At 44.4% G+C, this 12,365-nt stretch overlaps 1 protein-coding gene across 1 annotated transcript in view; it reads right to left on the reverse strand.

Moving 5' to 3' along the window:
- Nucleotides 1-184: 184 nt before the first annotated feature.
- ppp1r9ba (protein phosphatase 1, regulatory subunit 9Ba) overlaps nucleotides 185-12,365 on the reverse strand; it is a 32,789-nt gene continuing 20,608 nt past the window's right edge. The window contains exons 3-11 of the mRNA XM_026997866.3: nucleotides 11,138-11,270; nucleotides 10,462-10,582; nucleotides 9,239-9,343; nucleotides 7,501-7,636; nucleotides 5,052-5,195; nucleotides 4,662-4,715; nucleotides 4,034-4,263; nucleotides 3,741-3,837; nucleotides 185-3,644 (exon numbers count right to left, since the gene is read on the reverse strand). Coding sequence (XP_026853667.2) covers nucleotides 3,591-3,644; nucleotides 3,741-3,837; nucleotides 4,034-4,263; nucleotides 4,662-4,715; nucleotides 5,052-5,195; nucleotides 7,501-7,636; nucleotides 9,239-9,343; nucleotides 10,462-10,582; nucleotides 11,138-11,270 — 1,074 coding nt within the window. The 3' untranslated portion in view covers nucleotides 185-3,590. The remainder of the gene's footprint in view (nucleotides 3,645-3,740; nucleotides 3,838-4,033; nucleotides 4,264-4,661; nucleotides 4,716-5,051; nucleotides 5,196-7,500; nucleotides 7,637-9,238; nucleotides 9,344-10,461; nucleotides 10,583-11,137; nucleotides 11,271-12,365) is intronic.

Here is a 12,365-nt window from a genome sequence, read left to right on the forward strand (position 1 = left end):
AATGTGACATTTACCAAGACTTACACCCTAAGGTAAAAGGTAACATACCACAGTGACACAATTGCATAGTGAGCCGTTTTGTTTTCCGCACACAAAATAAAATGGTTGGCTAAAATATTTCCTTTGGTATCCTTTACCTGTAGTGTGCTTAATACACACATTAAACATAAAAGAGCATTCTCCATTGAACACATTTCTGTATTTATTGTTAATGACAGTAAATTATGCAAGATGAACATGATGCTCATTTCAAATCAAACCTCTCATTCATAAGGATGCAAATCAAGGCGGGTAAAAAAGTTAATAGAGAAGGAATGATCGTGTAGTTCATTTAAAATGAGTAAAATTCACATCAGCATGAGCAAAACAGTTCCTCTCTATAGACACAAGCAAGCAAACCTTATTAAAGGCTATGGCATCTGCGAAGCAAGTCAAATGGAATGTAAGGTTAAAACGTCTGACCAGTGTTTCACTGCTCTGATAATTGCTCAACAATTTGCTTGTCCTTCTGTCATTCAGCTGAAAACAGTATATCTTTCACCCTGGCACTACTCTTCTACCAATCTTAACTGGTCCACCCAAAACGTACGATATATGGTCAAATCTGTTCAAATAATCGTAGTCATCAACAGGAAATAAGCTCTCTTGCTCCGTGACACAGGAGAACCCCCCCCCCGCCGAGACTGGTGCACATGATGTGCTCTGTTCTGCTGTTCTGATGCTGGCTCATTGGTCAGTGTCTGCAATGTGCATGGAGTTTGTCCCTGGGCTGGGTCCCGGTGCTTCCTGCGGTGACGCTGTGGAGGGTTCTAACGGAAGTCCCAGTTACAGCTGCTGACGCTGGTCTAGTTTCAGCTGACCCGATCCGAGTCCTCCCGTGCGGCGCCAGGGTTCCATGGAGATGCAGTCAACTACACACGCCGTAAAGCACTCAAACAAACAAACACGGCCTTGCGTTTGCCCAGTTTTTATCAGAGTCCGTGCCGCTGCTGGGTCATTCGGAATGAATGGAGCGAACAAGCGTCCACTGTTTGAAGGTACACTGGCATGGACCCTGCTTCCTCAGCAGCGGGTACGACAAGCCCACGGACTGGGAGAGGGTGCAGGTACTAGAGGGACCAGCTCCCGTCCTGACTGTCCTCAGGCTGAACGACGTAACATGCAGATATCTATAATGCATTTCACCAGTTCCAGTTATTAATGGCGCTCTATTATGCGCATTCTTTGTGCAAAAATATTCGGATGAGCAGGGAAAATGTAAAAAAAACCCAAAAAACCTGAGGTAGTTCAGGGACTTGTACACGTCTGTTAAATTTCTCAAGAGTATGACTGCTGTTCTATGATGAGTTTTACTTGTAAGATTATAAGGACACAAGTCGGCTGGGACACCGGAACGTGGGCCCGGGACTAGCACAGTGTTAGGAGTGACCAGACTTAGACGAGTACTCAGACACGGGCTGTTAAGGGACTTGTTGCACCCTGTATAAAACGACTGCAAAATCAAAAGGACCAAAACTAGAAATGAAGCAAACTGAGCAAGTGAATAATTGAAGATCGATTTCCACACAATAAAAAAAAACTCTTTATACCCCACTGATATTAAAGAAGCCCATTTTATACTTTTGCTGTGATATACTGTTCTAAGTTATTGGTTAAAAGGTTAGGTAAAACGGCAGACTTTGTTTTGAAATACTGCACTGTAAGTGACACTGCGCCTTCACAAAGCACACAAGTGCAGACAATGGCTTGAATTAAAAATACATATGTGAGAAAGCCATGGCAACTACAGCCACTGTCTTACGAGGACCAATGTTCAATACTTACAAAAGAAATCCAGATTAAAAATGTAAAGTCAATGTGGACCCTTTTATTGCAACCAGAGAAGCTGCTTATCTTAATGCTGAGCTGAGACCAGTTTCATGGTTTCCTTTTAATGGTTTATGATGATTTTAAGAATACACTGTTTGGAAAAGCTGCTCCAAGATTAGATAAACGGGCAATTTCTACTTAAAAACTGCATTCAGGTCCTCACACAAGCTTTACTTTTCCCAAATGCAATATTTGGGGAATACAAGTATAAAATACTTCTGTCACAGGAGCAGAACAAAAACTGCTTAAGTATCACCAGTAATACATCAGAAAAGGCTAAAAGTCAGTAATTAGCATTTAAAATCTACTACAGTGATCTGAGACCAAAGTTGTTATTTCTCAAATAATGATTAAAGAGAACTTTGAGAGGAAACTGGTCTTAGATCAGTGTAAAACCCTTCCTATCCTTGGAACAACTGATTAGCTGTAATGGGATCATTAGCTATATTGCATCATCAATGGAACCACTGATTATGTCAAAAAGGCATCATGAAGTGGCATAACTAAGCGCTGTTGAAGTCACAATGCCTGCAATTCCCTTAGTAATGAGATGCTTTCTGTGTTTAACTGCACAAAATGTATCTTCCCTGTTACATATTCTGCCTATGAGAAAAGTACTGCACAAGACTGTAATTTGGTGCCTGAAGGAAAAAGGTGGAATTGCACATCAACAATGACATGAGGCCTAACATTACAGAGCCTCTTCTAAAGTGTTTTACTCATGCGGATGGTTTGACATGCTTACAGTATGTTACAGGAGCTGAGCTATAGGTGACTTGCACTGGTGGTGTTGAATGGTTAGGTGAGGGTAATAGGTTTTTTGGCAGATCACAACTCGGAGCCCAGAATCACATTACACTGCTCCATTAATACTGTCTAGACAAAAAAAGCAAAGTGAGAAATGTAAGCAACTCTCAGAATGTGCACTTAAATGTCAAGCTTGCAGAAGTATCTCACCCTGTTTGCCATTTTGCCAAAAAAAAAAAAAAAAAAATGTAAAAGGTATGAAAGAACTACACTTTCTGCCTGCCAGTCTAGTACTGGGCCTTTTGCTCAATTTTATTGTCCTTCACCTACATTGGTGAAGGCACTCACCGCCCCCCAACCCCACCCCCCAGATCATTGCTTAAGCATTTTTAAATAAGCTGAAGATTATATATACAAATGTCATGATTTCTACTGTCAATACTGTACAAACCACCCTGGCTCTGTAGTCAATGGTGACGGTGCGGAGGGCAGTGGTCATATTGTGTTGTCGTTGGAAAAACCTGGGCTATCCGCTTTTGCGGTTTTCCCGCTGGCGGTACGCCCGGCCGGTCACGGGTCACTCGGACGCACCGTGCCAGGCTGCCAAGAGGAAGCGGCGTAATGCTTTTTCTCGAGGGCATTCAAAGCAAAGAACATGGAATAGTGTGTGAAACCAAAGAGCTGCGGGGAGCTGCATTATGTGGGCTGTCACGGGAATGAGAGGTGGGCAGGTCTGCAGCAGATGTCTGGCAGGGCATCATGGAGTCTTCGTTGCCAGCCCATCCTTCCACTCTCCCCGGGGACGTCCCTTCAACGTTTCTCGCAGTCTGGTGGTCGGCTGCTGTCGTATGCCTCCCAGGGAGAGCGTGCAGGAGGGAGGGATGGCTGGCGTGTGAAAGGCATTTCTCTCCCTCTCTCCCCCTTTCTCTCCCTCTCTTTCTCTCTCTCGCTCTTGCCCTCTCACATGTGGAGGGTTAGGAGGGCTCCGAGCTCTTCAGTGCACCCACCTTCGTCTCCAGGTCTGCAATCTGGGGAGAGAAACACACAAACAACGAGGACGCCATTAGCTCCGCCTTCGCGGGAGCTGTAACTGGGCGCTGCGACTCAGGAAATTCGTGCCGTGCCTTCTCCTGTAGGCTGTCCGTCTCCTCCCTGTGGCCAGCTTCAGACTCCTCCTGAGTACGCCGCTGAGCAGTCTCCCGCTTCAAGTACTCAATCTCTCTGCATCATGTACACACACACACACACACACACACACACACACACACACACAGAGTAAAAGAATGTATCTGATGCAAAAGTAACAAAAAAAATATGGGACATCTGCTGGGACATCTGCTAATCTTTCAACTCAAACAGAAACAAAAAATCTCATGTTCCCCCACATCACACTGGGCTGAAGAGGTGGTACGCTCACTTCTGCTGGTACTCTTTAATGAGCCGCTTGGCTTTGCTGTACTTGCGCTCCAGCGTCTGGTACTGGGCCTGCGTCTCCTTCAGGTGCTCGTCCACAGCCTGGCAGAGGCTCTGCGCCTCCATCCAGTAGCCCTCCAGCTTCTCCATGCGCTCCTTGCTCTCCCGCACGGTCTGCTCCAGCTGAGTCTTCTCCATCCGCCAGCGAAGTTTCTCCTGCTCGGCATGCGCCAGCTACGGAGTGAGGGGTGGAGAGAGAGCGAGAGAGAGAGTGAGAGTGAGAGAGAGAGAGAGAGAGAGAGAGAGAGAGAGAGTGGGAGAGAGAGAGAGAGTGAGAGAGAGAGAGAGAGAGTGGGAGGGAGGGAGAGAGAGGAAGAGAGAGTGGGAGAGAGAGAGAGAGTGAGAGTGAGAGAGAGAGAGAGAGAGAGAGAGAGAGTGGGAGGGAGGGAGAGAGAGGAAGAGAGAGAGGGAGAGAGAGAGAGAGAGGGAGAGAGAGAGAGGGAGGGAGAGAGAGGACGAAAGGATATGAAAGAGAAAGATGGGTTGGAAAGAAGAGAGGAATATGGAAGACAAGTCTTCTGTAATCTTAGGACTGTAAGTTTTGAAACTGTCACATGGTGTGTTGTTCTTACCTTCCTCTTCAGCTGATGGATCTCAGCCTGGGTAACAGCATGCTTTATCTGGAGCTGGAGGGACAATGATGGAGAGAAAGAAAAAAAGAATACATGCGAAAGGTTAGAAACATAGTATGAATGTAGCATGTAACTCAGTATACAAAATACTCCTACATCTCCTTGTAAAGCTACATTTTCTTCACATCATTGCCTTTTGAGATGAAGATTTTAATGAATATTTTATTATCTGAGTTTAACGAAATCCATGTATTTATACCCAAGGTAGAACATAGCAAACAAGCTATCAAAGGTTCCAAATCCATATTGAGTAAACATAAGTGCTGACAGTCTGCTGGTTTGAAGTAGAACACCCACACTGCGGGTGAGGTCTGGGGAGCCAGCACTGACCTCTTTGAACTTGTGTGCAAGTTTCTCAGGGTCCATCTCTGCAGGTGAGAGCATGTCTTCGTTCTCGGCCAGGTCGAACACCTCAATGGCGTTGGGGAACATGGGGCTCATCTCCTCGTCCTCATCAGTGCCGTACTCTCCTGTCTGAAAAGCCCAGACAGAGAGAGGGAAAGTGACAGAGGCTTGCTGCCAATTCTCCATGGAATTATGAGAGATGACTGGCTCTGGTTTGGCTGTGTAATTAAATAACTTGGTAATACTGACAGACTCAAAACCTCTAGTTCTTTGTTCTCGCCATTAACGATGACACATAGTCTATGGCAATCAGCAGAGAGTAAGAACTGGGCTGTGCTCCAGAGCCCTGTGCTAAGTTATGCAAGGCTGTCACTAGTTCTGCAGTCATTTTATAATGCACTGTTCTTTGCAGATGGCATTTTCAGTTCATAGTTATTTGAGCGTTTGCAGACCTGATCTATGACTGTCATTTTACTTGCAATCTTAAAGCACATGTCCAGACAGTTTATGTAAATTGTGCAAAACTCTGGTTTGTGATGTGTGTGTGTGTGTGTGTTTGTGTGTGTGTGTGTGTGTGGGGGGGTGTTTGGGGGTGGCATTATATTCGGTGCAACCATTTGTAACAATTCCAAGATTGGCCACAAGATGGCAGTGTCTGTACAGACCAGCTGAGAACTAAGTTACAGCAGTAAAACTGTACAAACGAGCACCCACCATTTTGCATGCGCTCAGCAATTGCAGTGTCTATAGTATGAATAACTCTAGATTTAAGCGCCTGTTTTTGTTAAACAAAAAGCTGAACACATCAAACCTGGGGTGCAGAATATGGAGTTTGCTAATTACTATTGCAGTATTAGCCTTTGCAATATGAAGACTGTAAGATACAAACTGTAGATGACTACAATATCCAAACAACAATAACAAAACTAACATTTTGATTTTGCGCTGAGTATCTTGACCATTTGCAAACCTTTCAGATGCTTGTTCTGTGATGTCAAATGTGACATCTCATTCTAAAACGTCTACTGCAGACATCCATTAAAACGTAGCAGAAAATGGCAAAACAGTGCCTAATCAACCCCATGAACACACATGCATGCACACACACCTACCCACACACACAAACACACATGCGTGCACACACTCTGCTGCATTTCAGAGGGTGCGGCCCTGGAGTGTTGTTGGTGCTGGAGTGTGGCCTTTGTTGGCAAAGGACCAAAACCTGCAAGGATTCCCGGCGCTTCAAACAATAGACTTCCGCTGCAGAGTGGAGATGGGAGCTGGCAGAGTCCCGGAGAAGCACAATGGCTCTCCCCTCTGATTCATGGCACACCGTCACATCCTGCTTCTGTGAGCTATTAGCACACTTCGAATGACAGCAGTAAAGCAGCACGCAAAAGTGGAGCTCTGCTTAATAGCTTATCTGAGATGATGTTTGTTATGTTGTATGACATTAGCACGATGTTAGCATATCAGTCCTGGACTATTTGCTGAGTATGTACTGTAATTCATATTTATTACACTGATCTCACAGCATCAAAAGCAAAAAGTCATGTCTGAGATGTTAGGAATGTCCATGTAAATTAGTCTTTAGTTAAAATGATATCAAACGTCATTGTTTGCTAGGTTAATTACAAAGTCTTCCTTTTGCCAGGACTATGATCTAGGAATCCAGGGCAGCTCTGAATGGCTAGGGGCTCGAGATAGCTTGGGATCGGGACGGCTGAGGCTCCATGCGGCTGGGCCTCAGGGCAGCTGGGGCTCGGGATAGCTAAGGATCAGAGTGGCTGGGCCTCAGAGCAGCTGGGGCTCAGGGTGGCTGAGGGTGATGCTGGGCCCGTGGCACCTTGCCTGCGCGCACTTTCACATCCATGCACCAGCCAAGCCAGCCACAGCCAATCGTCCACCACCGAATTATTTACCATCTTCTCATCACACCTTCCCTTCAGAGCTGTTGGGCCGGGGGAAGGAGTGTGGCAAAGCTTGGCTGGACAGCCTGTCGCGGAGGACCAAGGTGCGAAGATTGTGTGTGTGCAGCCAATAATACATACTTGTCACTCTATAATCCACTCAAAATGTAAGTCACAATAGTCCACTCAAAAAGTAAGCTCTTGCTTACTAAAGTCCTTATTTTGTGCACAGGTACACAAACTGATAAGAAAAAGTAGGTATACTATTAACTGTCAAGTGGCCAAACTATTAACTTGTCATGGCCTGATCAATGATTATACTTCTGACACCTCAAGGACTTAATGCATCATGTGCCATGGCCCAAAAGGTTACATTACTGTATGAATTTAAAGATTAGGCGTACATATGAGATGTAAAATATCCGCCCTCCTGTTTAGTCTGCGTGTGAAAGCACTCGGCAATGTGCTGAGCGTGTGGGCGCGTGGAGTGTGCGGAGATGTGTACTGAGTGTCTGTGTGCTGACCTCCTCGTCCTCCTCCATGTACTGGTTGTAGCGCTGTTCCATCATCTCCCTCTGCCAGCGCTCCTGCTCCAGGGTCTGCTGGATGAGCTGGGCCACCTCGCTTTGCTCCCCAGGCTTCTCCCGGCCAATTATGAACCTACCACACACACACACACACTCAAACTGGTCAGCTCAACAAAATGGCCGCAGTGGAAAGCAGTATATACTGTGAAGTCATTCTGCTGCATTTTTTTCACCCCTTTTTTCTCACAGTATTTTCACCCGCCTGGTGTTTTAAGAAGGACAAACCGAAACTGCGTTAAACTGAAGTGGTTTTCTCTGTGAGCAACAGAAAACCTTCCAACCCATGGACTGTCTCATTGTGCAGCCTCTGGTGATGGATCTGATCCCTAGCTGTGCCATATGTCGCCCTTGGCTGGGGATTCCTCAGAGTTTGGTTAGTCATGCTCTCCCTGGGTGGGAGGGATGGTAGGGTGCATCTCTCTCATGTCACTAAGCGATGCTCTAACTGGTGGGGGGCCTGCTTGGAACAGCAGTGCACAAAAAAGACCCAAAAGTGCGAGGAGAACACAGGAGGAGTAGTCAGCCCAGCAGACAGCTGGTTGTGGGGTATGACAAAGGAGATCTTTGACATCTAAAACATGGATGGAACTTGGGGATATGTCAAGCAATATGGCGGATATGCAAAAACTGTGTGCTTTATAAAGATTCTGCCACATCAGCCTTGTTATTGGGTGAAGGGTGAAACTAGCTGGTTAGAACACTGATTTGATAAAAATCACCTACAAATTAACATTCTACAGAAGCACTCATGTTTCTATCAAGCTTGTCACCAACAATGTCTAAAAATGATGAACAGTTCAACATTTAAACATACATACTGGCAAGACAGCCCATTATACAGGGTCTTTGACATGAGGTGGGTCTGTAAACATTTGAGTGTGACATACCTCATGCATGACTGCTTTATTCAAAAAAACAGTGGAATGGAGAACGGAACTTCTTTGCTTATAAAACAGCCTAATCGGCTTAAAGACTGGATTGCTGTTTAATGTGCACAAAACATTAAAAAAAAAAATTTCATGGAAAATGGAGAGTAATCTCCCTGCATAACGTCTTCTTTTGTGACAATATAAGACTAGATTTCCCACACTAACCCAAATCTTTAACTACACACAAACTACCCAAAAATACAGAAACTATCCAGATATAGTTTAAGAGCAACTTAGTTTCAGTTAAGTAAAGAATACTAAGATGCTAATGTCTACTGCAGATTCAGCTGTGGTAGTGTGAAATGCATGGATCTGATCATATTTTTAAGATCTCGCTGGCTTAAAAGAGAAAACACCTCATTAGGGTGATGCGAAATGAGACACTAGATACTAGCCAATGTGGAAAACCATCTACTTACTTACAGATCTTTAGTCAACAGTTCGTGAGTTTATAACTGTGGGGATGTCTGACTACTGAGCATCAGCCTTAATTTAACAGGATTACAAAGTTTCACTGCTGTCACTTTAGATATATGTAAATTATGTCCTTCAGAGCAGTTACACTAGTCATTTTTTACCCCAAAAGGGCCAAATTGAAAACATGCCATGTCCATAACACAACACCATGCCTGTTGTGTTTGAAATGAGATATAATGCAGGCCCTTGGTCTGAAACTTCTCAAGAGCGGTCATAGCATGAAAGCCCTGATAGCTGCCCAGTGTAGGGTTAGTCAGGTGTTTGCTTACTTGACTGTGCCGCTAGTGTTTCTAAGGACAGATGCTGCGAAGTTCTGAGTCACTCCAACCAGACTTGTGCCATCCACCTCCACTATGAGGTCATTCACCTTGATCCTGGCTCGGGAAAGAAGGAGACACAATACATTTGGTAAGGTAAGATGATGAATCTTCTCTTTTACAGCATCGGTGTTAAGACATTTCCACAGTGGGAGTATATTTGGTCATTCATTACCTTTATTAATATCACATTCCTTTATACACTAATAAACATTATTAAATTAGGAACATAAGATATATAGTTGCTCGATTAAATCACTGCCTGACTCCTGCAGTAAATTCAGTAAATTCCCAACGAGGTGGCACAGAGCCGATGACGTTGAGTGGTGCGTGATGGGATTTAAGGACGGCATACTGACACATGCCTCAGCCAACACACATGCAGAACTCTGTTTGGCTAAATCCCTCCTGTAATTCCATGCTATTAAAGTGATAAACACCTGCTATCATAACCCATCTCTAAAGAGTGCTGTCTGCAGGTTACTTGAAGCACTGCCTTCCTGGCTCATTTAAGACACCTCAGATGGACTATCACATTACTCATGAAGTTGACTGACAGAAAGAGGACCACTAAGATACCCATTTTAGCTGAAGAGGCGATAAGGAAAACCCCACCGTGTGTTGTCAATGCAACTGTCTCAATGAAAGAATGCAACCAACTGATCTCATACACCACCCAGAGTGCGCTGTGCACTATATCTAATGGCTAAAATGGGCCTCCTTTGATGCACATATTTTGGGACTCCTAGGCTATGTTAAATATATAATGCTGGCATCTTCTGACATCACCTGAATTTCTGCTAAAATCCGCACTACAATTAATCCTCTCAGTAACTGATGACAGATCAGGGTCCAGGATGCAGCGTGATTATCATGCAAACCACCAAGCGAGCCTTTAAATCGGCAGCTAAGATGAAATGCACCCTCAGGCTCAATGTCCAACGCCACTGCAGATCCCTGATCTGCATCCTCAAACTCTTCTGAAGTCAAATATAATAAAACCATATGTTCTAATAGCCTTGAGAGACTATGCACAGCCTCGTGGTATCCCCTGTCCAATAAACGCCTTGCTGCTTTTTCATCAAAGGCCTCTCTAGTCAATTTCACTCCAAGTCAGCATGGCTTGAGCCAAAGCCGCAGAAATCCGGCTTGTTTCGTTCTGTTCCGTTTCTGACCTTCCATCTCGGTGGGCGGCTCCTCCCTCTGTGACAGTCTTGACAAAGATTCCGAGTTTCTCCAGGCCCATGTCTGCGCCAGCGCCCATTCCGATGATACTGATGCCCAATCCGTCTCCATCTGATGGCACAGGATTGCACTTTACCGTTACGCCAGTTTACAGGCATTATGTTAAGAACCAATGTTAGATTTTAGTACTTTATAGGCACATGAGGAGTAATTGTGTTCTTGATGCTCAGTTATATAGCGTTTACAAACACCTGAATTACAAGTAACTAAGCTACCACAGGCATACTGTTTTAAGTAATCTTTCAAAACTACATCTTTTCCGGAGCAAGTGGTAGCAATTAGAGCTTCAGCTCTACATGAGAACAGACATTAGTAATCAGTAAGATCTGAGCAAAAACTAATAACACAAGACAATTAGTGTTAACAATTACTGAGTCAAACTTTAGACTTCATACATTAATTATATACATACATTTGGCAGACACTCCTATCCACAGTGTCTTATATATTGATCAGTATGACAATGCATGTACTCCCTGGGAAGTGAATCCACAACGCTGGTGCTACCTGCGCTACCACGTGAGCTACAGAAGTAACAGAACTTCTCATACAGAGAAACTAAGCCATCAAACACGACAAACTGAGGAAAATGGTGTTGTGCATCACCTTTCTCCAACTCCACAGGGAAAAGGTCCAGCCTCTCCACTCTCTTTTCCAGCTCGTACTCAGCTGAGGCTGCCATCGGGTCCACGTCATCATTGCGCCGATCGTAATCCTCATTGGAGTATGTGGTGAACACCTGGAAGGGATCAGAGGTCAAGAGGTTGAGCAGGTGGACCGGGTATGTTATACTCAGGAAAGAGCATAATGGTTGATGTGGAAATGAGCAGTACAGATGAGATGCCCTGACATTTCATTGACTTGAAGGACCAAAAGTAAGATGACCAGAGGAGACGTAAGAGGACACACATCTCAACCATGCGCATGTGCACTGGCAGCTGTAAGCCACATGGTAGGTTCATGACATAAAAATGTCCCTGAAAAGACTACAAATCCCAGCAGGTCACAAGACAGCGCAGAAGATACAACTCCAAGAGCGAGGACGTGGCTCTCTGGAAGGGAATGAAGGGAAGGAAAACTAATAAACCATCAAATCTGAATCCCCCTATCCTCCGTGTGTGTGTGTGTGTGTGTGTGTGTGTGTGTGTGTGTGTGTGTGTGTGTGTGTGTGTGTGTGTGTTTAGCTACAAATACAAAGCCATCACATGTGGAGACACTGATTATTTGAATCATTTATTTGAAGACTATAATAAAGCAGACATATTAGCAAAAATACCATGCTAATCAACATCTTATTAAAATAACTGTTCCCTCATCTGGCTTTACACATGCCCCTGCCACAGAAGCATACTTACAGTACCACATGTAGTGCACGAATGAGAAAAGAGGATGGCACAAGCATGAGATAATTAAGAGCTCGTGTCAGGAGAGTTGAGTTCGTCTACTGGTCAAAGAAATATCTCACACAGTGAGTCTCTGCAGAACGATTTCATGTGCAGTGCATCAATACATGCTAATAAAGAGGGCATGTGTGTGGTCATCCAATCTGCAGTGGAGAAACACTTGTGGGGGAGGTGTCTTGAAGTTGCGCTATTGTTAGATCACATTAGCTACAACCAATGAGAGAAAGGAGATCCCTCCCCAGCCTTTCTCTCACCACCACCACAGCCAGAAGATGAATATCCATCTCTCTGGCAGGTCAATAGCAAAACCTGCAATTTATGATTATGCTGAAGTTTTCTAATGTGCGTACATATTTTAAGTGTAGTAACAGCCTTATCTATGAATAACTATATATATTTAATGTAACATTTAATTGTCCTATCACTTAACA

This window comes from Electrophorus electricus, chromosome 3 (assembly GCF_041902795.1).
Source record: "Electrophorus electricus isolate QZ-2024a chromosome 3, ASM4190279v1, whole genome shotgun sequence".
In the NCBI taxonomy this organism is placed as follows: Eukaryota; Metazoa; Chordata; class Actinopteri; order Gymnotiformes; family Gymnotidae; genus Electrophorus; species Electrophorus electricus.